Here is a 23,055-nt window from a genome sequence, read left to right as displayed (position 1 = left end):
TATTATTTTTTTTCTTATTTTTTCTTTCATCCAAATAAAAAAAAATTTCTCTAACTTTCTTTTCATCCGAACAACATAAAAAAAATAAATTTTTTCTTTTATTTTTTTTCTTCTCATTTTTTTTCTTCCATTTTCTTTTTTTTCTTTTTTTTTTCATCTTCAAATAAAGTGTTAGGGTTACTTTCGATACTTAGTTTTTTATGTCAGGACTCTGGTACAGTTCGGATCCTCTCAAAATTTCAAAGATTTCCTTAACTGTTAGTTTTAAAATCTTCCAAAAATAAGGAGAATCATTAAATAACTCATAAACCAGACCATCTCAGCAGACTCACATCCATTTTAAACTGAAAAGTTCAAACCAATCTTTCCAACCATTGCTCCACCAACATCAAGCACCGCTCCCACTTTCACTACTCTTGTTGGAAGTGTTGTTGCACCACTACTGTTTCTTTGACCCATCACTACTAAACCAAGGTGCTACGAGGTTGATGCTTCACCATTTTCCTTGGTATTAGTAATAATAATGTGAAGGTAGCCAAGCAGATAGCTTAAATGTTTTTACTTACAAAAATTCATTATATATGTTGATAGAGGAAACCTATGCGTTCTATGGTGGACACAAATATTTTTTAAGAATGTTTTTATATACGATAAGTAGAAAAATATTTTTTTTTAAATAAAGAAATTAGTAAATTAGAAAAATAAGAGTATAATAATGATTAAATTTATCTTATAATAATATATTTTGATAAATAAAATATTTAATTTATTTATTTAAAAAAATTTTCAAAATTTGTATTATTATAATAAACTATTATAATAAAATTTTTATTATATTACTTTAATTTAATCTTTCTTTTCTCTTTTTCATTTAAAAAAAATAGCCTCCAATCAATAATTGACGCATAAAGACAACATATTATGTTGATTTTCTTGGTAAGCATCATAAAATCTCCCTTTTTGTTTTACCAAAGTCAAGTCAGTAAAAGAAAGGTAGACTGTATCAATATCTCTGTACAACGTGTTTGTATTTGAAAAATTAAAAGAAAAAAATTATTTATAATCATCGGATATTCAATTTACTAGATGTACAGATAGTTATCCTAATATTAAGATTCAAGTGGATAATTTAAAAATATAGTATATTTTTACTTTATTGAACTAATTTTAAAATTTATTATTTATATTATTCATAAAAATTATTGTCACCCTAACAAAATAAATTTATACAACGTTGACGAATTGACCCTGCACCCATCTCACTTTCTCACATCGTGATTCTACTCCCACATGTTGGGGGTTTATTTATATAACAATAGCAATTAGAGAAAAGGACAAATAGATCCCTGACCCTTTGTCCCGCGAATATTTTTGTCTTTGACCATTAAAAAATACTTTTAAGTCCCTGACATTCACAAAACTTGGACGGATCAGTCCCTCCGTCCAAATGCCTCCGTCAAGGATTGATCCGTCCAAATGTCTTCGTTAGGGATTGATCCGTCCAAGTTTTTTGAAGGTCAGGGACTTAAAAGTATTTTTGAATTGTCAGGGACGAAAATATCCGTGGAACAAAAAGTCAGGGACCTATTTATCATTTTCTCTAGCAATTATATATACAATTGTATTTGTGCTTATTAATTTATTGTTGTATATATTATTTTATGTGTACGGTATTAATAAAAATGCGAGGTTGGTTAAAATATGAATATACTTTACACATTAATTAAAAAATACTAGGTTCAAATATTTTAATAGTGATGTTACATAACTAAAATTCAAATAAAATTAATCAAATTATTTATTGAAATAATAAAAATTATTCTTTCATGCCCAAAAGTGCTTTCTTTCATGCCAAAAGTGCTTTCTTTCTTTGGTGTTTTACTGATTTACTCTTTATTACTCTCACATTTTCCTGAGGAATGCTGATTGTTGCAAAGTGCTGTTTTTTACTTCAAAAGTCTTGCCTTTTTTTTATTCGGGATAGCTAAATTTGGGTTTTGGATAATTCATGATGAGGATTCTCTGACAAAAGATGAAGATTTAGTTTCCTAATTCTGGTTGGCGACAGCAGTGAAGACGAAGGAGAGATAGAGTTGAGAGTGTGAGACACTGGGTTGGGAAGGGGATTAGAATTCAAAGGGGTAAAGGAAGGGGATTAGGGTTCAGAAAGGAGAATTTTGGATTGAGGAGGGGGAAGTGCGTTGGAGATGGGGGATTAGGATTAGGGAGGGGGAGGGAAGGATTAGGGTTGGGAGGGGGAGAATGCATTCAGGAAGGGGAAGGGGGAGTGCGTTGGGGAGGGGGAAGGAGAAGGAGAAGAATTAGGGTGGGGAAGGGTATTTGCCATGTCATCAAAACGCAGTGGCCATGTCAGCACTGTGCTTGCCGGAAATGTGCTCCGGTGAACTCGTGGGTACGCTTGTCAAATTTTAAAATTTTTTAAGGATCATTTTGTCAATAACAATAGTGAGGTACCAAAATGTCAGCGTTTGAATCTTTTGGGTACTGATTTGGTCATTACCTCATTTTTTAATTATTGAACTATAACTTTTTGGTATTATATAAACTCCATGCATTTCATTGTTGAATAAACTGACCCTCTCAATAGGCTGGCCTGTTTTCTTAGCCAACTCGTTAAAGAGGTAATCTCTGATTCTTAAAAGCTCATTTGCTTCATTGCGGATGTCATCAGCCTGTCAAAATTTTCAAGGCGTTAGCATAAAGAGTAAAAGCAATCATATTCACACATCTGAGGAGTGATAATAACCTCAATCTCAGAAGAGATATCTACATACCTGACCCCGAGCAGCTCCCGCTGGAGATTGCAGAGCAACTCTGGAAAGAGGCATTGCAAAGCGGTTGCCCTTAACAATACAGCAGACCATCATCACACAGTTAATATATGTCGGGAACTATTTTCATAACCCATTAGACATCAACAAACACAAATACAAGCACATCACAACAAATTGCAGAAAAGTAAACAATACAACATGAATGTGACAACACAATGGAATGGAACAGAAAGTGGAAGCTTAAGATGCAAATAAGGATGGACTTCACAGTATAAATTAGGAGACTTTAGAAAGAGATACTGCCACTCCCTTTTTGTGTGATTTTTCAAAATTATGTTCCATCCTCGCTATTTAATTTTCCATAGTGATGAGAGAAATTTTTCATTGTGTGGGTAATTTGGGAATAATATTCGTAGAGGATTGGCATTATCAATTAGGGAGTGGATATTGGAGTGATAATATCCACTCCCTATCAATTACCATTCTTTTCTTTTTTACTGAATTTTTATAAAGAGCTGGAAGGAGGGAGATCGGGCCTTTCAATGTGATCCCAAGTCTGTATATTATAGTAGACTGCCCCCCAATTTAGATTCAAACTACAAAACTTTCCATCTTTTACCTTATAACAAATGTAACACAATTGATGTTACTAATAACAAAGTGACACGTCCTATCAAGAATGCACTAGGCAGCACATAAGCAGCACAAGAAAATATTTCTTCATTTTTTTTTCTTGTTATATTGACTACTGAGTGATTTATTAATGCTCCAATTATTTCAACCGTCCCCTTATCTCAGGCATAATTTTTATTCATATTAATCGTGAAGAAACAACTGTAAGATGCAACAATAAATCTCGTCAGTCACACAATGTCATGCATGATTACATGATGTTGGAAATCACTATAACCTCTGAATCAAACAGAGAACTTTCATAGTTTGTATTAACAGATAGTAATATAACTCGATACCTTTTCTCCGGCTGCAAGAAGAAATGCTGCAAGATTATAGGCATAGCCAACACAATGGGTGGTTACAGGACTTTGCAAGCTCTGCATAGTGTCATAGATAGCCAAGCTTGGTGTAAGCTGCACAAATAACAAGCTTAAGCATGTTAAAAACATGACTAAGCAACACAAAGGTGGGCACAAAAGAGAGATATTTAATTGACTAAACATCTAACACTAGAAGAAAGCTTACATCTCCACCAGGACCATTGATGTACATATACATCCTCTTGGCGTTATCTATACTGTCAAGATACAGCATGGTTGCCAATACTTGGTTACTAAATTCTTCATCTATGTTTTGTCCAATGAAGAGAACACGCTCTCGATACTGCATCCAATAACCCTTTACTTTTAGAAATGTTTTAAAGAGTGATGGAAATCATAAGAAAACTAGAGGTTCATGTGTAACGATCTATTTCTATGTGAGTATGTGACGCAATGTTAACCAGCATCTTTTAGATACAGAAAAACATAATATTAATGATATATATTAAGATGTATTATTGACTTACAAGGGCATTCCACAAATCAACCCATTGCCAAGTTCCTTCACCAGGTGTCCTATAGGGGACTCTAGGGGTCCCTATGGGCATCATTTGAATTTGTGCCCTTGCTGGTTTGTGATTAGCATACCTGAAAATATGCAAGATTTATACACCTTGTATCAGTCTCTTAATTAAAAGACGTGTTTGACATTAGTGAAAACTCTTCTAAGTATATCGTTTTTATCTGACATAAACTATGCTTTATTTGTTAACTTCACTTTCACTATGTCAAAGATTATCAACTATTGTGTAAAGCCGTAAAGACTAAAGAAGATTCTTCATAATTCAAATTTGTTAGAACTTACAAAAAGAATAATCCTTGTTATAATATATAACAGTAATCATGACAAACTCAATTGCAGTTAAAAATTACTCGCTAATCCAAACAACAATATCAAAGATATGATACAGCATAGCTTTCTGCAACAAGAAAAATGGCATTAGAGTGGACTGAACACATTATGCTGGAAAATTTGGCAATCAAAGGGATGTACCTACAAAGCATACAGTAGCAACATAACATAATAGACCAACTACAAAATTTAAGCATAAAGAGACAATTCACTATTGCTTTCAATCTTCAAATTTTGCAAAAAGACCGTTCCTTCATGGAATGTATCAGCTGAAAGCGCACAATTCTAGGCATATAACCAAGTATATGTTAATTGCACATATGAATACAGGCATAAGAAAAGCAATTCAAATACAAAACTATCATCATCCATGCCAGAGCTTATTTTTGCAAAGTTAAGCACACACCAAAAAATGGCACCAATTCAAAATAAGGCAAACTGCAGAAGCTAAAGAACAAAACTTTCTCCATAACAAAAACAGATAAAAAGGGAAAAAATCACAAATGTGGTCAGACAGTTACCCGCAATGCAGACTCTTGTGAACTTTTCCATAGAACTCAGCGGAGACATTAGGTTTACACGCAAGAGAATTAGGGATACTTGGAGATTGAAGTTTCAACCCTGAGTAGAGTTTTGTGGCGCAACTGCCACATCAAAAAGAGAAAAATACAGAGTCAGTTAGTAATTTAGAGAAACTGTGAGAAACACACAATGGGAAGGAGAAGCAAACCTAGGAAGTGCAGCAGCCGTGATACAGGGTGCAACCGCCATGTTAGCTTTTTGAGGTAACGAAGAGATAGGAGAGGGGAGAACGCACTATTTGAGGTTGAAGAAAACTTCAACCAGATACAACACTCGCTCAGCTCTGAAGATGAACTTCAACGACAACGCCCTTTTGATCCTCCCTGGAATCAGAACCTCCTTCTTTTATTTATTTATTAGCAATGTTAGTAAGGTTGCGAGAACCGAACCGGTCAATGAACCGGTGAAGTGACTGGTTCAATGGTTTAATAGTTCAATCGGGGTTCAACCGGAGTTCAACCGATTTAATTAAATATATAAAATAAAATTATTAAAAATTTAATACATAATTTGAAATATTTAAATTCAATGAATTGTAAGCTAATAAAATTCAAAATTTTACAATTCACATAATAAATTATCTATAATTTACCATTAAAAGTTCCAAATAACTTCAAACATCAAAATTTATAACTAAAAATAAAATCAAAATACGCATAAGTAAACTAACACAAGTATTCAATATTGGTTAAAATCAATTATTTGGTATTCTTCAAACCAATTAAAACATTCCCATATAAGGCACACTATTAAAGAAATAAACAGTAAGTCATATATGAAACTTAACATAGATTCATATAACTTAGAATGCCACATCCCCAACTCCAAGAGAATAACAGAGTGAAATTTCAGAGCTTTTCAACAATTTTCTGATGAGCTTTAGCTGAGGCTATTATTTAGCAACAGTGGCGCAGCAAACAAGCTTATTCATCTGGGATTTCAACTGAAAACCCTTCTTCCAGTATCAATCAGAGCCGGATCCAGTTGAAGAGCACAAGTTTTTAAGTTTAACTAATTTTACTCAGCGACAAGCCAACAACTAACAAATTAACTCAAATAGAATAATAGCACAAAAATAACTCAGAACATTACCAATAGTCAACAATAATTAACCCAGAAGTCAGAACAAGATAACAACAGTCCAGCCCTGTTAACAACAATGAACAACGAAGAAAATTAACTCAGAAAACAACAATTACCCCAGAAAAACAACATACTTAAGTCCAGAAAAACAGCAATTAACTCCCAAAAATGAAACTGAAGCAGTGTAGGGATGGAGGCTTACAAACTCAGAAAAATCAGCAACTCAAAATCAGAATCCAGAAAGCCAGCAACCCAGAATACAGACCAATATATCAATTGATAGTTCATAGTTCATACAATTCATATGGCATTCAACAGAACAGAATTGAAAAAATAAAAAAATTGAACAGAGCAGAATTGAAAACAGAACGAAATAGAAGAACAGAGCAGAGCAAAATTCTCAAATTAAACATACATCAAATTAATTCTCAAATTCAACATACAACAAATTTATTCAAAATTTCATTAATCATATAAAAATTGATATATTGAAGAAGAACAGAAGCCAGGAATACAAACAGAATATGAATACAAGAAGTCAAGAACAGAAGTCCAGAAAAAAAAATGAACAGAAGAACAGAAGCCAGAAACAAAATAAAAAAGTTACAGGAATATGAACAGAAGAACAGAAGCCCAGAACAAAAAATGAAAAGTGAAAACAGCAGGAAGCCAAGACCAGAAGAAAGAGCCAGAAACCAGAACTTACCGCAAGATGAAGTAGAGAACAGAAGGCCAGAAGCTCGAGCCTCGAAATAGAGAACAGAACCGTGAGCGACGACCCGCAGCAGTGGGCGACGACCCGCGACGTTGAGCGACGACCCGCAACAGTGACCCTCGATTCACGGCGTCGGTTCTCCTTCGTATGCAGAAGCTCCAGCCTCGAAGAGCTTAGGGTTGGGACTTTGGGAGTGGGAGTGGGAGTGGGAGTGTTCTTGCCTTCTTGGAAGGGTTGGCTGCAACGCGTTCTTCACTCTTCAGCCTCTTTTTTTTAAAGAAAAGAAACCCAAACGACGCCGTTTTCATTGCCTGGGGGAAAACCGGTACTTCAAAAAACCGCGCCAATTCGTCCGGTTTTTTAACCTTTTACAGGCGATTTTGTGAGTGAATCGGACCGAATAGATAATCGATTTCTGATTAACTCGATTGAACCGATCGGTCCGTTCCAATTTTTAAAACATTTTATATTGCATCTGGATTGTGTATTTTATTCTTTATTACAATTATTATAATTGATTGACCATTTAACCTTTTTGACATATACCTCCTGCTATTTGTCTATTTTATCCCTCCTTTTGTGTATTTGGTGACCAATCTAACCCCAGAAGATTTTTTTTTCGTTTTAAAATTTTTGGGCCTATATATATATATTATTTACTTGCTCTAAGTGTAGATCTCTATCATAGTTCATCATGCTAACATTATTCTAATTTATTTATTAAAATTTATTCACTTCAATTTAATTATAATAAATAATAAAGTATATTTTGTAAGAAACCAAAACATAAATAACAGAAATATAATTTGAATTTTACACATAAATATTTAAGCATTTCAATGAGTTTAATTTTAATACACTAATACTATAAATAATTTTACAACTAATCAAATTCATATCTTTTGATATCTTATTTGTTTGGTTGTGTAATTATTCCTTTGAGTTAAATTTAAACTCTGGTCGTTTTATATTCTTGCTGTTTATCAATGACACTTGCTAAATTTAATTTTGAGGACAAAGCAGTGATTATAACCTGCATAAAACATGTCTCTCAGGAAGAAAGCCAAGATGAAAGTAATTAATTTGTAATGAAATTACTTCATGGAAAATATACTAGCACCGGTATTAAGGGAATACAATACAACCTCTCAGTCTTTAACTGGTTAACACAAGATAAAACACTCAAAATCACTGTGTAAGCAAGTTACCAAATCAAATCTATACATATTTATATTATCTAATTATTAGAAGGAGGATGAAGCCTAGTTTGGTACACAGACTGCACTCTTGATTCCAACAGACACACATATTTGTCAAGCATAGAGACCACAACTTCAAATTCAGTTACTTGCTTCTCTATGGCATCAATCTGCTCAACATATTCGTTGAAGCTACCACTCTTGCATTTCAACTGCTCCACAAAAACCCTCAACCCTGAAGCTAAGTCGCCGTAACCTTTGTACTCTTCCGCAACCCTCACATTCATCTTCTCTAATAACTCAAGTTGATTATTAGTCCCCTAACTCACATAAAACCATTGTCAAACTTGATATTCCAAATAATGTTGTATCCTCAGATAGTTTACACGATTTGTAATTCATTGGAATTGTTTGAAACAAGGGTTTTTACCTGAAGCTCCGATTTGATCATTGTGCTAATGCTGCTAAAGAGATCATTGAGTGACTCTGTAAGTTCATCATGCTTCTGATTTTGTGGTTCACCATTGTTTGCGCCATCCATGGTCACACCGGGTAGTCAAGACTCCGCAATTTGCAAGGGAAGGGTTGTAGTAATGGAGAAACCGGAGATGGTGATCTAACCACTTGTTGTTTTTGAGGTCCAGACCGCTGTTGTTTCATATATATGTATATATATAATCAAAATAAAATTTAACAAGAAAAGAAAAAAGAAGAAAACCTTCTAATTAGTTGTAAATGGATTATTTTGGTTTCTTGTCTTTCATTTTTCTTTACTCTTTTTTTATTATTTAAAATTTTTCCCTTTAACTTCTAAAAAAAATTATAAATCTTATCTTTTGAGCTATATTCTAATTTTGATCACTGATCACTTACTCTTAGAATTTGTCAATGCAAGGTTAGGTGCTACTGGAATCTGCAGGAGCTGAAAAGCTACAAGGCTGATTCGGTTTTATCCTTTAACTAAATGAGGAACTTATTTGTGTTCTATTATTTTGAGGTGAATGAAACAGTGATTCTTAATGGGTAAATACCAAATATAGTGGCTGGACTTGGAGAATCTAATATATTTGAGGAAGTATAATTTAGTTCAACTTAACAGAATGAACGCAACTTAATTTTAACCTGCACAGAGGTGATGCAGACATAGAGGCATAGACCACCATCAATCTACCATTAAAGAATTTCTCTGTAAGTCAGTTAAAGAATTTTTAATTCCTAGACTTGTGGATGTGCAAGAGATATAAGAGCATATTTGTATGGGACCTTTAGATGCTAGCCTCGGTAACACATTGACATTGTGGCTGTTTATGTGATATCTATCCTTCCCCCAATTTCATCATTTGAATGTGAATTGATTGAGTGTTTTTATTCTAATCTTTTTGTGGTAAATTAGCAAATATTACAGAAACATCTTTGAAGCATGGAGAGTTTTACATGAAAATAGTTGTATCCTTGTTATAAAAAATATCAATCTAATATGTGCCTCGTATTTAGAAAAGATAACCAATGACTTTGGCAGATATATAGTTTGAGTACTATTAAACAGCTATAGAATGTCAATTCAAAAAAGAAGAAAACCTTCTAATTAGTTGTAAATGGATTATTTTGGTTTCTTGTCTTTCATTTTTCTTTCATTTTTTTATTATTTAAAATTTTTCCCTTCAACTTCTAAAAAAAATTATAAATCTTATCTTTTGAGCTATATTCTAATTTAGTCCTTTGATCACTTACTCTTAGAATTTGTCAATGCAAGGTTAGGTGCTACTGGAATCTGCAGGAGCTGAAAAGCTACAAGGCTGATTCGGTTTTATCCTTTAACTAAATGAGGAACTTATTTGTGTTCTATTATTTTGAGGTGAATGAAACAGTGATTCTTAATGGGTAAATACCAAATATAGTGGCTGGACTTGGAGAATCTAATATATTTGAGGAAGTATAATTTAGTTCAACTTAACAGAATGAACGCAACTTAATTTTAACCTGCACAGAGGTGATGCAGACATAGAGGCATAGACCACCATCAATCTACCATTAAAGAATTTCTCTGTAAGTCAGTTAAAGAATTTTTAATTCCTAGACTTGTGGATGTGCAAGAGATATAAGAGCATTTGTATGGGACCTTTATATGCTATCCTGGGTAACAGATTGACATTGTGGCTGTTTATGTGATATCTATCCTTCCCCCAATTTAATCATTTGAATGTATATTGATTTAGTGGTTTTATTCTAATCTTTTTGTGGTAAATTAGCAAATATTACACAAACATCTTTGAAGCATGAAGAGTTTTACATGAAAATATTTGTACCCTTGTTATAAAAAATAGCAATCTAATAGATTCAATCTTTACAAGTTAACACCTAATAAATTGTTAAACTAATCTGTGCCTCGTATTTAAAAAAGATAACCAGTGACCTTGGTAGATATATAGTTAGAGTACTATTAAACAGCTATAGAAAGGTAATTCTACTAACATATAGCCTGCATAGTCCAAAGTTTCTACTGCTATATGACCAATCTAGTCTACCAATATATAGTCTGCATAGTCCATGGTCCAATGTTTTTCTAAATGGTATATAAAAGAATTTCATATAAAATTGTTTGATTTAGCACTTCCCCGCGCATAGCGCTATGCGCAGGCACATATACTAGTAAGATAACAATTTTAATTTGACAGGATAAAGATAACAAAGCAATGATGAGGCGAAACAAGATTTTGATGTCTATGATGAGAACAAAGAAGGGTTGATTGATGCCATGGAGTTGCAGAAAGTTCTATGCATTTTGCTACTTAAGGAAGCAAGAGTTGCATCTTGGATGTGGTGGTAAAAATAATAAATTGCACTTTTTTCAGGTGTCATTGTTGAATATACACATCTTGCAGGCAGGTTTCAGGTTTGAATAATATTGCTTTTGGGAGAGGCATCCAATGCAATGTAATACTTTGCCCAGCATCAAAGTTTATCATCAATAACAACAAAAAGTCAACAACATAGCAACAAATTCAACAGCAACAGCAACAAAGACACAGCAAATTACAAAAAAATAACTAATGCAATAACAACTCAACAAGACAGCAAGGGATCAGAGGACAGAGGACCTACCGAATCGACACAGCGAAGCAACGGGCAAGACGGCGCGACGGCAGGTGACGACAGGAGGTAGCAAGGGAGGCGGAGGCGGAGGCGGCGGTGGAGGGAAGGAGTCGCCGGCTCAGAAAGACAGAGGAGAGAGGCGCCTGTACGAGGGACCAAGGAGAAGAAGAGCTGAAGAGGAGCATCAATTGGGCTGGTGGGGTTAGATTTTTTTTTTTTTCCCCTGAGAAAATACCCGTCCTGTCCATTTTTAGGAACATCAAAAGGTTAAAAAAAAATAAAAAGATAAAAGTAATCCAAATAAGTTGAGGTTTTTAAAATTGATTCTTATAAAAATTTAATTTTGATGTACAAGGTCATTGTAAAATTATTTGAGAAAATATAAGAAAACAACGCATATACTAAACAATGTCAATAACGAATTAAAAAAGAATGTAAAATTAATTTTAAAATTCAGACTTTTAATTAATTAAAAATTATCAGATTTTAAAATTTAAAAATTTAGGATTAATACCCCTAAACACATTCATACTACTTACAGTTTCTACCATTTTATCGTAACAGCATTTTCGACCTCCGCTACACAGTCTTCAAAGTGCTCCGCCAGTCTACATTCGCATTTCGCCGATGCTGCCAAAGGCAGCTTTGACGCGAGGTGCTTGTCTGTCCGAAATTGTCGCTGTCCTGCAATACATGTGCAAACGCAGCCACTGCTATTTCGCGATCCCATTCTCCCACTATCGTTGTTGTTCACGATTCTTATCAACTAAGTCGGATGTTCATTTTACTATGTATACGGATGGTTCTTTTCATTCTAAAGTGAATGTTTATTTGGGTCATACCATTTGGGTGAACGAAGCAAAGCGGAACGCGATGGAAGTGGCGAAGACACGACGTAGCGGCATGGAAGCAAGGGCAGAGATGCAGGGGACGCAACGTAGGAAAGAAGAAGATGTAGTGGTGGCATCGGTTGCAGGGAGCACATGGCAGCGCGACGCATTGGAGAAGAAGGTGCAGCGGCAGTGAGGTGCGTTGGTGATGGCACGACAGGGAAGGGGAAGGGAAGCAGCTGCGGTAAAAGGAGAGAAATGTGGAAGGTGAGAAGTTAGGGTTGTGGTAGATTAATGGGGTGGAATATTTTTTGTTTTAGTAGGCCTGGAGTGCAGTTCATTGGTGCGGAATTTATAACCCACAAACTAACCGGCAAGTGCACCGGGTCGTACCAAGTAATACCTCAGGTGAGTGAAGGTCGATCCCACGAGGATTGATGGACTAAGCATAAGTATATATAAAAAAACGTGTATATGTATTATTACTTTTTTTTTTCACGTTTTTTCAGTACAACAAATTTTATTGGAGATTATAAAAATTTATCAACATAGCACAATTTTTTTTATGTTGCAAAAAAATTTTATTGAAATAACATAATTTTTTTTTTAACGTAGCATAGATATTTTTGCATATACCATCAAATCTGCCATTAAAAAAGAACAAGTAGAACGTGCTTTCGAGTAAGAGTAAAAAATTGTCGTAATTGAAGTAGAAGAAACACTGCCAAACAGAAATAGAGTGGATGCTGAAGTCAAAACAAAAGCGAGAAGTTACAGATGTGAAAGATGTGGACCCAAAGTCAAAGGAGGGTGCGATAGTAGTGGTGAACTGGTGAAAAATGTGATCATCTTCGAACTCCAAGAGACAGATGGCGCATTGGGCGTACTTCTTTTCCTTGTGGAGATTCTTGACGGAAGAATAAGAGAAGGTGAGGATTTCGTCGAGGAGGGACCGGTGGTGATGGTGGCGAATTAGGGATGGTTGTGGTGATGGTTTAGGAAATTAGAAATGAGAATAGATGTATGAGAAGATGACAATGGTGTGAGAGTTAGTGATAATGTGGGATTAGTGATGATGTCACATGATATTAATTGTGTCATATTAGTAGTTGACTCACGATAAAAATAATTTGAGAGATTAATATATCATTTAAAAATTAATTTCAATTAAAATCTTAAGGTCAAATTTGTGTACGAATTAAATTTAAAAGACTATTTTGTAGATTTAGTGTAGTTTATTAACCCTTTCAAAAAAGAAATGTACTAGTTTAGGAATAAACTGTCAAGTTGAATTTGGCGCTACCAACTGCCGCGCGAAAAACCCTTCTTCACCCTTTTCTGTTTCCCCGCTGCCCAAAAAGAGAAAAGAAAAAAAAATGGTTCAATTCCACGAGCACATCATCACAGAACTTCTAGAAGATATCAATGGCGGATTGGTGGTGCTCTCCTCCGGTCTCTCGCTGTCGAAGCTGGTGTCGTCCCTTCTCCTCCTCCACACTCATTCAGAGGGAACACTCCTCATCCTCTCCCCTTCCTCCGCAACTCTTAGGTCCCGAATCACCTTCAATCTCAAAACCCTAAACCCTCAATTCACCCAAATCCCCTCCGAGATCACCGCCGAACTCCCCGCCCACCACCGCCACTCCCTCTATTCCTCCGGCAACATCTTCTTCATCACTCCCAGGATTCTCATCGTAGATCTCCTCACCAACAAGATCCCCACATCCATGATCTCCGGAATCATCATCCTCAATGCGCATTCTCTCAGTGAAACCTCCACCGAGGCCTTTATCATCCGAATTTATCGATCACTGAACCGTGGCGGTTACGTCCGGGCTTTCTCCGATAAGCCGCACGCGATGGTGTCCGGGTTCGCGAAGGCGGAACGGACAATGAAGTTCTTGCATGTGCGGAGGCTGCACCTTTGGCCAAGGTTTCAGGTCTACGTGTCGCAGGAGCTGGAAAGGGACCCGCCGGAGGTGGTGGACATCAGGGTTCCGATGAGCAGGTACATGGTGGGGATCCAGAAGGCCATTGTGGAGGTCATGGATGCTTGCTTGAAGGAGATGAGGAAGACCAATAAGGTCGACGTGGAGGATCTGACGGTGGAGAACGGGTTGTTCAAGTCGTTTGATGAGATCGTGAGGCGCCAATTAGACCCAATTTGGCATACTCTGGGGAAGAAGACTAAGCAACTTGTTTCGGACCTTAAGACATTGACGAAATTGTTGGATTATCTTGTGAGGTGCAGTTTCTCTGTTAATTATATGTTTGATTGCATGTACTCTATTCATACAATCGTGGAGGTCTAAGATATAAGAAACATATTATTTGAATACCAAATGGGAAATCAAAATGGATACTTGAATAAAAGGGATAAAATTAAGAGAAAAATTGGTTCTTAGGGTGAGGTATTCCTACTTATTTCTATGATACAAAAATGGGATATACTCAGAATATTTTTAACAAATGGGTACTAGTGAGGATTGACATGCTATTTAGGTACTTAGTTATTTTATACGAATGACGATGGAGCAGTCTATTTGTAATATCTTTAATTTATGTTGCAATTGAAATCTTTAGGATTTTATTTTATTTTTATATATCTGAGGATTATGTTGCTTGTAATAGGAACTGATTGAGTAGCTTCCATTTGGTAGGTATGATGCAGTAACTTACTTGAAATACTTGGATACGCTAAGGGTGTCCGAGAGTTTTCGATCTGTTTGGCTATTTGCAGAGGCAAGTTATAAGATTTTTGACTTTGCAAAGAAACGTGTTTATCATCTTGTGAGGTCGGACGGTACAAAAGTAAGTGAAGTGAACAAGAGTGCTAAAAACAAAAAGAGGAAGGTTAAGGAGGATAACAAAGACAGTGAAGAAGGTAAGAGATTGTTGGGTTGTGTTGTTTGTTTCTTCATTCCAGCATGGATTGTGTCTCTGTTATAGCGCTTCATTATGCACCCACAATAACAAACATTATAACATGAAAAGAGGAAGAGAGAAATGTGATTTTGGTTTCCCCATTCAAACTTACAAAGGTTGGCTTTTTCTTTTGTCATAAATTTCTCTGTGATTGCTTTTACAGCAGATGATGGGACTTCTTCAAGTTCGAATGCCGGCTTAGTTTTGGAGGAAGTCTTGGAAGAAGCACCAAAATGGAAGGTCTTACGTGTGAGTCAGTGAGTTCCAATTCTAGAAAGTCTTTGGGTTATATACTTATATTCCTTTTTACTTGATTTTATAACCAAGACCGACATTAATTTATTGTTTCAAATTGGATAACCTGAAGTAGTTTAAAGAAAAGTTGTTGAATTTCATGAACTTTTCTTGGTGTGGGGGTTTGTGCTGAATTTTAGTATCCTGTCATTATAGGAGATTCTTGAGGAAATAGAAGAAGAAAGGCAAAAGCAAGGCGGGTTAAGAGAGGAATTATTGGCCGAAGGTAAAGACACTGACAATGGCATTGTATTGGTGGCATGTAAGGATGAACGATCATGCCTGCAGATTGAAGAATGCATTTTCAAAAGCCCACAAAAGGTTGGTCCCCCACCCCCACTTCTCTTCTCAATCATATGTCACATTATCAAGTGTATTCTGTGTTGCAATATTTCTACCAGTCCTTCATTTTAGTATAATGCTGATATAAAAGGTTGATACTTAGTAAGTTTTGATGAAGCTGACTTTGTTATCCTATCTGCCACTTGTTTTTCACTATCTGTGAAGGTCATGAGTGAAGAATGGAAAAAGTACTTGCTAAGCAAAGTACAGCTGCGTGATATAGTGCATAAGAAAAAGAAGCCAAAAGATCCCAAAGGTTTTGGGATTCTTGATGGAGTTACTCCCATAGCACCTGCTCAGAATGCGGAAACCAGCAGCATTAGTAAGCAGGAGCATGATGCACTTCTCGCAGCAGCATCAGGACTAAGAGGTCTTGCTGAAAATGACTTTGAAGATCCTCAGCCAGATTTTGGTGGACGGGGTCGTGGAAAAGGAAAGAGAAAAGTAGGGAATAAAAAGGGTCCAATCATTAATGATGAAGTACAAAGTGGTAATAGAGAGGCTTCCACTAGTTATAAAGCTGAGACATCTGTAGAAAACATGGTCCTTAGAAAGCATAAAAATCCTGATACCACAACAGCAAATGCAAAGCCATTACCACCAGTACAGCTTTATGCCTTAGAAAGTGATCAGCCTATACTGGATATATTAAAGCCCTCTATAGTCATTGTTTACCATCCAGACGTGGCCTTTGTTAGGGAAATTGAAGTTTACAAAGCTGAGAATCCCTCAAAAAAGTTGAAAGTATATTTTCTATTCTACGAAGATTCTACTGAGGTTCAGAAGTTTGAGGCGAGTATACGTAGAGAGAATGGAGCATTCGAATCTTTGATAAGACAAAAATCTATGATGATGATTCCAGTTGACCAGGTTTGTTTAGTTTTTGTGTGTTTCCTTTTTCTTTCTCATGTTGATTCTTGGGTCCACTAGAAGCGGTTGCCTTCAATAGAGCTGGTGGCAAATTGTCAAATACTTGATGTGCTGATTGCATTCCTGTGTTTCCTTTCTTTTGTGTCTGGGCATTCTGCATGCTGTCAATCAGGGTGGACATTGTTTGGGAATGACTTCTAGTTTTGAGTCAGATTTAAGTAGTACTCAAAATTCAATGACCAGAAGAGCTGGTGGGAGAAAGGAGGTTGATAAAGAAATGCAGGTTTGTGATCTTTATTTATTTATTTTGGTAGGATGTATGACCCATGTCTAAAACTTATAAGTTGGGAATCTAACAGGTCATTGTGGACATGCGAGAGTTCATGAGCAGTCTTCCCAATGTTCTTCATCAGAAGGGAATGCGCATCATTCCAGTGACACTAGAAGTTGGTGACTACATCCTGTCACCATTAATTTGTGTGGAAAGAAAAAGTATTCAAGATCTCTTTATGAGCTTCACATCAGGTCGTCTATACCACCAGGTGGAGACAATGGTGCGATATTATAGGATTCCTGTTCTGTTGATAGAGTTTTCACAGGATAAGAGCTTTTCATTCCAGGTTTGCTGACCACAAAAAAACTCTATCTGTCCTGCTTTTTACTGGTTTCTTCTTGTATTCCCATTTCAAAGAGTGCTTGGTAATCCTGACAAAGACCAATTTCTGGGCATGGAAGATCTTCAGTGGCAACAGAAAGTATTGTTGGTTGATGGTATCTTTGTATACAATACATAGCTATCAACCATGTATAATCACATCATGAAAATTATTTGACATAATAATATAGTTGCTTCAATGTAAACATTTTAATTTAACATGTATAAAGATTAATCTCATTTAAATATACAGTAGTCCACTCATACTTAATAGATTAGGCATTTTGTTTTGTGGATTCACGCATTATATTTATTTGCAGTCTGCTAGTGATATTGGTGATGATGTGACACCAAATAACATTATATCAAAGCTGTCATTGCTTGCTCTACACTTTCCACGGCTACGAATTATCTGGTCTCGAAGTTTGCATGCAACTGCTGAAATATTTGCTGCACTGAAGGCAAATCAAGATGAACCGGATGAAACAAAAGCTATGAGAGTGGGTGTCCCCTCTGAAGAAGGAATTGTGGAGAACGACGTAAGGTAAGTTGCTTTTCTATATTTGAATCTTGAAAGCTTGATGGGAAGTGGTTCACATAGATCTCCAACTTATAAATTCTGGTAAATGAACATAGCAACTTGCTTTTTACCATAATAATGAATACATCATTCTATGCATTTATACTTAGCAGTACATTAGTGAGTTGGTATATGCTGGTTCATCATATTTATGTGCACACTGGAATTCTTTTGTTGATTGCTGGGTCACAGAGCTGAAAATTACAACACGTCGGCTGTGGAGTTTCTAAGAAGACTGCCAGGCGTTACAGATTCAAACTACAGGGCCATAATGGATGGATGTAAGAGCTTGGCTGAACTTGCGCTTCTTCCTTTGGAGAAGCTAGCCGAATTAATGGGTGGTCATAAAGCTGCTCGGACTCTAAGAGAATTTCTTGATGCTAAATATCCAACTCTGTTGTGATAATTCATTTGTACAAAGCTTTCAACAATTTTATTCAAGTCGGTTTGTAAGGTCTTTCCCATTGGTGGAAAATGGGTCATTAAATTATTAAAATTTTTCTCGTTCTTACTCGTGTCATGTTCATTATTCGATTGTAATTTAAAATATTGTATTACTTAAATATTCTATTATAATTCTGTTTATCATTGTTTGCTTAGTTCCTTTTGGACAAGTGATATGATCATATGAAATCCTACAAGGATCAACCATATAGACTCTAAGCCCTGACTTGCTTGTGAAATTCCCTACCTTCCCCAGCGGTTGGTGTCAATAACTACCTTCCTTAAACGAGTCATCCGGTGCAGGATCCTTAAAGGCTAAACCTTACTCATGGTGTCATAACTCATAATCATATTGCTTTCTATGAATACTACTTAGCTTGTTGCAATGCTATAAATTAAGTATTTATATTTCACACAATGTGCGTTACACATGTATAAAGAGATGTATGTTATTTATACTCATTTTTTCCCCTCAATTATCAAGTTCATATATACCTTTAGCTAATTTCATTATTAGATATAGTATAATATTCAATAAATCACATTCTATTTAATATACAAAATACTAATTTGTACGTGCTACATTTTTTTTTTCTTTCTGTTTTTGCAATTAAGTGGCAACTAATTGATGTAATTACTAAGTGTTCTTTATCCCATCGATCACTTCAACTTGAGACCACTTGAATTCCTGCCTTGGTTTGTAATTCTAAGTTGGAAGTGCCTGAATTCACTTGATCATCACTTTCAACTTTCTCATTCTCCTCCTCATGATAAGTGTTATGAATACCATAGAGAACATAGAACATGGTAATAAAACATGCCTATATAGCAAACCTTTGGTAAGATAGGATCTTCAATGTGGACATTAGGAAAACATTAAGGAAGATTGACATAGCAGCTGGCCAAGGCATAAATGGCAAATACCAATAACAATAATCAACATGGTCGCATGATATGATGATGATGGCACCATGTTATTGTTATTACTTATTACTACTATTACTATTATTCATCTTGTGTTGGAAAACAATGGAAGGCCCCACCATTGGTGGTTGAATTTCCATGAAGAGTAAGAAATTATTTTGCTTACCCAAAAAGAGTATGGCGGTGGAAGGGTGCACTTTGGCTAACCAAGAAGGTAGCAAACGAGTCCTTGCTATGACACACAAATATCTGGCTTGTCCTGAAGGCATTGAATATGATGCTTTATCTGATATCTAATTAAATTAATTGCTACATTTCTAAATCAATCTAATTAATCTCATAGTTGTAGCTAGCTAACCTTGTTGTAAAGAAGCATGAAGCAAAGAGACAGAGCCATTAGGCAATAAAGCAATAGGGAGGCTCTTTGAAGCGTCTTTGATTTCTTCTGCCTATGTAGCTGAAGTACACTATAGCAGCTCCATCAATAACACCTCTTACACCAAAAGGGTCAATATATAATCATCTAATCTGATTTGTAAACCTGTTCTCACAATAAACCATAACATAATTAAACCTGAGAATATATAGGGTGGTCCATTATAATATTATATTATTACGGATATATATCCACTTGTCACAATGAGAAACTAAACCTCATAATCCTAAATTTAATTATAGAATAGTTAGTAACACGCTTGAACATATTTTCCTTTTTATCTAACTAGTAGTGGAGTTTGTGATATATACTTTCCAATCTGATTGGAGCTTAATAAGTTACACCCAAGAGAGCAGTAATGTAATAATTAAGAAGCAGATTAATGTAGTAATCCAAAAGATTCATTAGCATAGACATCATCCTTTAATAATGAGGCGTGCAAGCATCCTATTTCACATTTCATCTCTTTGGATTCCCTGATCACAGATAATATCCCAAATGACTTGCTTAGCTTGTTCTCGTCATTTTTTCTTCTTTTGGTCGATAACCTTTCTGTTATTCATCACAAGTACTGACAACCTCAAAATATGACATTTTCCTTACTATTAAGTATTGACTACCATATATATATAGTCACAAGTATCTCAAAGTCTATTCAGTTGGGCCTTGGTGTGTTCATACAAGAATTTCCCTTTCGTACAATTTACTTCTTACCGATTTCAGGTGAGTTGAAGTATATGAATTAAATAGTCTCATTGTGTTTTATCATATATCATGTTTATAATAAAATCTATTATATATGAAATTCTTTTGATTATTTTGTATGTTATCTTTTTAGATCTTCTATTTTTCGTTACATGTAATCTTTTCAATAATATTTCAATAATAGACACTATTTCAATTGTCTTTCTTATATTTCCATTTCTTATTCATCCATATATTTAATGCTAGGGAGACATTTAACATTCATTAATTGTCGTAACAATTAATGAATGTTAAATAAGGCAAGTTATGCCTGTTTTTGACTGATTTTCTTTAGTTACCAAACATTTTTAATTTAATTGTTCATATTTCTAAACATCACATCACTAGAAGTCTAGAAGTGACAAATGAGCTGCAACCATCAAACCTACTCTTAATTAAATTTTCATTCGTTTTATAAAAAAAAAAAATTGCATTCCCCTCTCCTCAAAATATGGTGGTGATTTAGTATTTCTAATCCACTTAGGGCGGATGACTTGTCTAAATTTTAAAATTATATTTTTTGTCTCGTATAAAACCAAATGCAATATACCACCCTGACTAACTTGTTTAAATCCCATGTTGACGTTCAATTTTTCCATTATCCTATATATTACAATCACAATCAACATGCTTAAACATCTTTACTTATGATAGGATGTTTTATTTAATTTTCACTTCTGTATTAATATTTTCCCCCCTCCTACCAAATTTAGGTTTCATATATTCTATCTTAATGATTAGCATTGAAGTGAAATAAAAAGTATTTTTTTTTCTTGGTTCAATATTTCCAAATCCCCCTCCCAAATAAATAAATAAATTGGAGAAAGTACATATTGCCAGTTCACTCAAAGATCTTCCCTTTTGCCGCTATTCCTTGACTACATGAACATTTTAAAATTATACAAGAGATTTACCTAAATTTTGCATGGTGATGAAAGGAAAATGCTGCTTATGTAAAAGTGTAGATTATAATAGAAGCAGCAAATCTTCTCATAGATAATGGAAGATTACAATAAAAGTTTAGCTTGCTGTTTAGTATGAGATATGTATGTATCATTTGCTGAAATTCTAATAGACAAACCAATTTGTTTGTTAATTAGTTTTGCACATGTTGTCTAAGAAAGAAGTCACAAGAAACACAGATTTTAACTTGAAAACACAGAAACATGCTTCACTCTTCTTCATTAAGATGAAAAGTAAGAAAACAGATCAGAACAGTACTGCATTAAGAAAAACATGAGACAAAGGGAACTGCAAAAGAATCAAATCCATTAATCTTGTTTGAGAGTGTTTGAGTTCTGATCCTGCCAAGTTGCTTGCCATTGTTTGTCATAGAATGTAGTCTCTTCCCACAGCTTCTTAAGAGTTTCAATGTCCTCATTCTTTCGGATCACAAGTACTCCGGCAACTGCTACGAACAAAAGAGTCTTGCAAAAGAAGTTATTCGTCTGGTCGACTAGGCCAACTCCGGTCAAGCTATCGACGAAATAGGCCATAAAGAATCCTATCATTGCAGCGCGACCTGCGTGAAACTCGGAAAAGCAAAGATTTCTATAATCATGCTGGCTCAAAAAACTTGTTTATCCAATCAAAATCAAGTACTAAGTATTAACCATTAAGTTGCTCAGCTTCTGGGAGATGGAACCTTTTCATCCATGCCCACCAAGGTATAATGGAGGTGTCGAAAACTACAGGGTTATCGTTACTGGATGATTCTGGATTGTCTTGAAGCCATTTCCTCCTACTAGCCTCTGAAAACAATTTATTAGAAAAAAAATTACAACATATGAACACCACATCTTCTATCAAATTGGGAATCATAATAAGTTTCTGACATGTATATATGACAAGGAAACTCCGATTCTTATGGCTATCAATATCGTTCTCAAAACTCAAAACATGTTTACATATGATCTTGTTTGTTATAGTCTAATAGATCTCCAATGCTTCAGAGTAATCTAAAAAAAAGGACACATTAGACATTACACAATCTTTGAACAAGTATCAGATGTTACTGAAAAAGATTAACTTGAAAGATGTTACACAACAAATTGAAATCAGATTCTACTTGGAACCCCAGCAAAAGAAAGTTTTGACTAGCAGATAGAAATTTCAGCTAGTGATCCAAATTCTTTGCAGTTGGCAGCATGCATTGGAGGAGAATCATGAGGGTCATTTAGATTTCAGCATTTAACAAGTCAGAGTTATGAAACAAAGTAGAAATTAAGATGGATGAAGTTACCAGCATCAATAACAGAGTCCCAATCAGTGTTGCCATTCTTCTGAAACTGGCTGAGGTCCCACGTGCCTCCAACCCATCTTGGGTCTCCAAAAGGATTCACTTCCGGGACCTTAGTGGTGGTCGGCGCCACCGCAGCAACAGAGCCATTGCCCTGCTCCGGCGACGGGGATGGTTCAGTGGCAGCTTCACTGATAAGTGAAGCCTTGAGGGGAGCGAAGGTGTTGGTGTGTGAGAGAGTGCTGAGGAAGACGGGGTTGCGGCAGTTGGTAAGAGTGGAAGTTGTGGCTGGGAAGTGAGTTTACGAACATTCTTAAACGTAAACATTCCGACTCTCGTATCGGTGTGTTTGAGTGTGAGTGTGGACGTTTGAAGGTACCGAAGGAAAAGAGGAGGT

At 35.4% G+C, this 23,055-nt stretch overlaps 4 protein-coding genes across 9 annotated transcripts; 1 reads left to right on the top strand and 3 right to left on the bottom strand.

Annotated features, from left to right (window-relative positions):
• Positions 2,598-6,521, bottom strand: LOC107642608 (ATP-dependent Clp protease proteolytic subunit-related protein 2, chloroplastic; the record flags this gene model as incomplete). 4 transcript variants are annotated; one of them, XM_021122884.1, is given in 8 exon segments in its annotated part: positions 2,598-2,693; positions 2,796-2,864; positions 3,767-3,883; positions 3,996-4,154; positions 4,318-4,438; positions 5,225-5,347; positions 5,434-5,608; positions 6,088-6,521. In XM_021122884.1, coding segments are annotated over 7 exon segments (726 nt in total), but the record flags the coding sequence as incomplete, so codon positions are not given.
• On the bottom strand, positions 8,153-11,512 carry LOC107642607 (biogenesis of lysosome-related organelles complex 1 subunit 2). Of its 2 annotated transcripts, none has more exons than XM_021122882.1 (3): positions 11,390-11,512; positions 8,713-8,851; positions 8,153-8,602 (listed from the first exon to the last, which is right to left on the bottom strand). In XM_021122882.1, the coding sequence occupies exons 2-3, from the start codon at positions 8,821-8,823 to the stop codon at positions 8,321-8,323; spliced, it is 393 nt and encodes a 130-aa protein (XP_020978541.1). In that variant the 5' UTR covers positions 8,824-8,851; positions 11,390-11,512; the 3' UTR covers positions 8,153-8,320. The 2 variants fall into 2 exon arrangements, with proteins under 2 accessions (XP_020978541.1, XP_016201491.1); XM_016346005.2 differs by having other exon boundaries at positions 8,713-8,930; positions 11,385-11,425.
• Positions 13,475-18,470, top strand: LOC107642605 (DNA repair endonuclease UVH1). Of its 2 annotated transcripts, none has more exons than XM_016346003.2 (9): positions 13,475-14,450; positions 14,866-15,089; positions 15,297-15,379; positions 15,581-15,745; positions 15,932-16,636; positions 16,809-16,919; positions 16,996-17,256; positions 17,612-17,835; positions 18,064-18,470. In XM_016346003.2, exons 1-9 carry the CDS (start codon positions 13,582-13,584, stop codon positions 18,272-18,274), a joined length of 2,853 nt encoding a protein of 950 aa, XP_016201489.1. In that variant the 5' UTR covers positions 13,475-13,581; the 3' UTR covers positions 18,275-18,470. The 2 variants fall into 2 exon arrangements, with proteins under 2 accessions (XP_016201489.1, XP_016201488.1); XM_016346002.2 differs by having other exon boundaries at positions 15,294-15,379.
• LOC107642606 (light-harvesting complex-like protein 3 isotype 1, chloroplastic) lies at positions 21,389-22,960 on the bottom strand (the record flags this gene model as incomplete). Its single annotated transcript, XM_016346004.2, is given in 4 exon segments — positions 21,389-21,722; positions 21,724-21,941; positions 22,033-22,170; positions 22,662-22,960. Coding segments are annotated over 4 exon segments (733 nt in total), but the record flags the coding sequence as incomplete, so codon positions are not given.

Source organism: Arachis ipaensis, chromosome B05 (assembly GCF_000816755.2).
Source record: "Arachis ipaensis cultivar K30076 chromosome B05, Araip1.1, whole genome shotgun sequence".
Classification (NCBI taxonomy): Eukaryota; Viridiplantae; Streptophyta; class Magnoliopsida; order Fabales; family Fabaceae; genus Arachis; species Arachis ipaensis.
The sequence above is the reverse complement of the archived record's forward strand: the minus strand, read 5'-3'. Positions and strand labels throughout refer to the sequence as shown.

Bases quoted from the DNA above. Each gene is read 5' to 3' on its own strand.
- LOC107642607 (XM_021122882.1), bottom strand. From the start codon at position 8,823: ATGGATGGCGCAAACAATGGTGAACCACAAAATCAGAAGCATGATGAA. The intron at 8,603-8,712 runs GTAAAAACCCTT...TATGTGAGTTAG, and splicing joins TGATCAAATCGGAGCTTCAG to GGGACTAATAATCAACTTGA.
- LOC107642605 (XM_016346002.2), top strand. From the start codon at position 13,582: ATGGTTCAATTCCACGAGCACATCATCACAGAACTTCTAGAAGATATC. The intron at 15,090-15,293 runs GTAAGAGATTGT...TTGCTTTTACAG, and splicing joins TAACAAAGACAGTGAAGAAG to CAGATGATGGGACTTCTTCA. The intron at 15,746-15,931 runs GTTGGTCCCCCA...CTATCTGTGAAG, and splicing joins TTTTCAAAAGCCCACAAAAG to GTCATGAGTGAAGAATGGAA.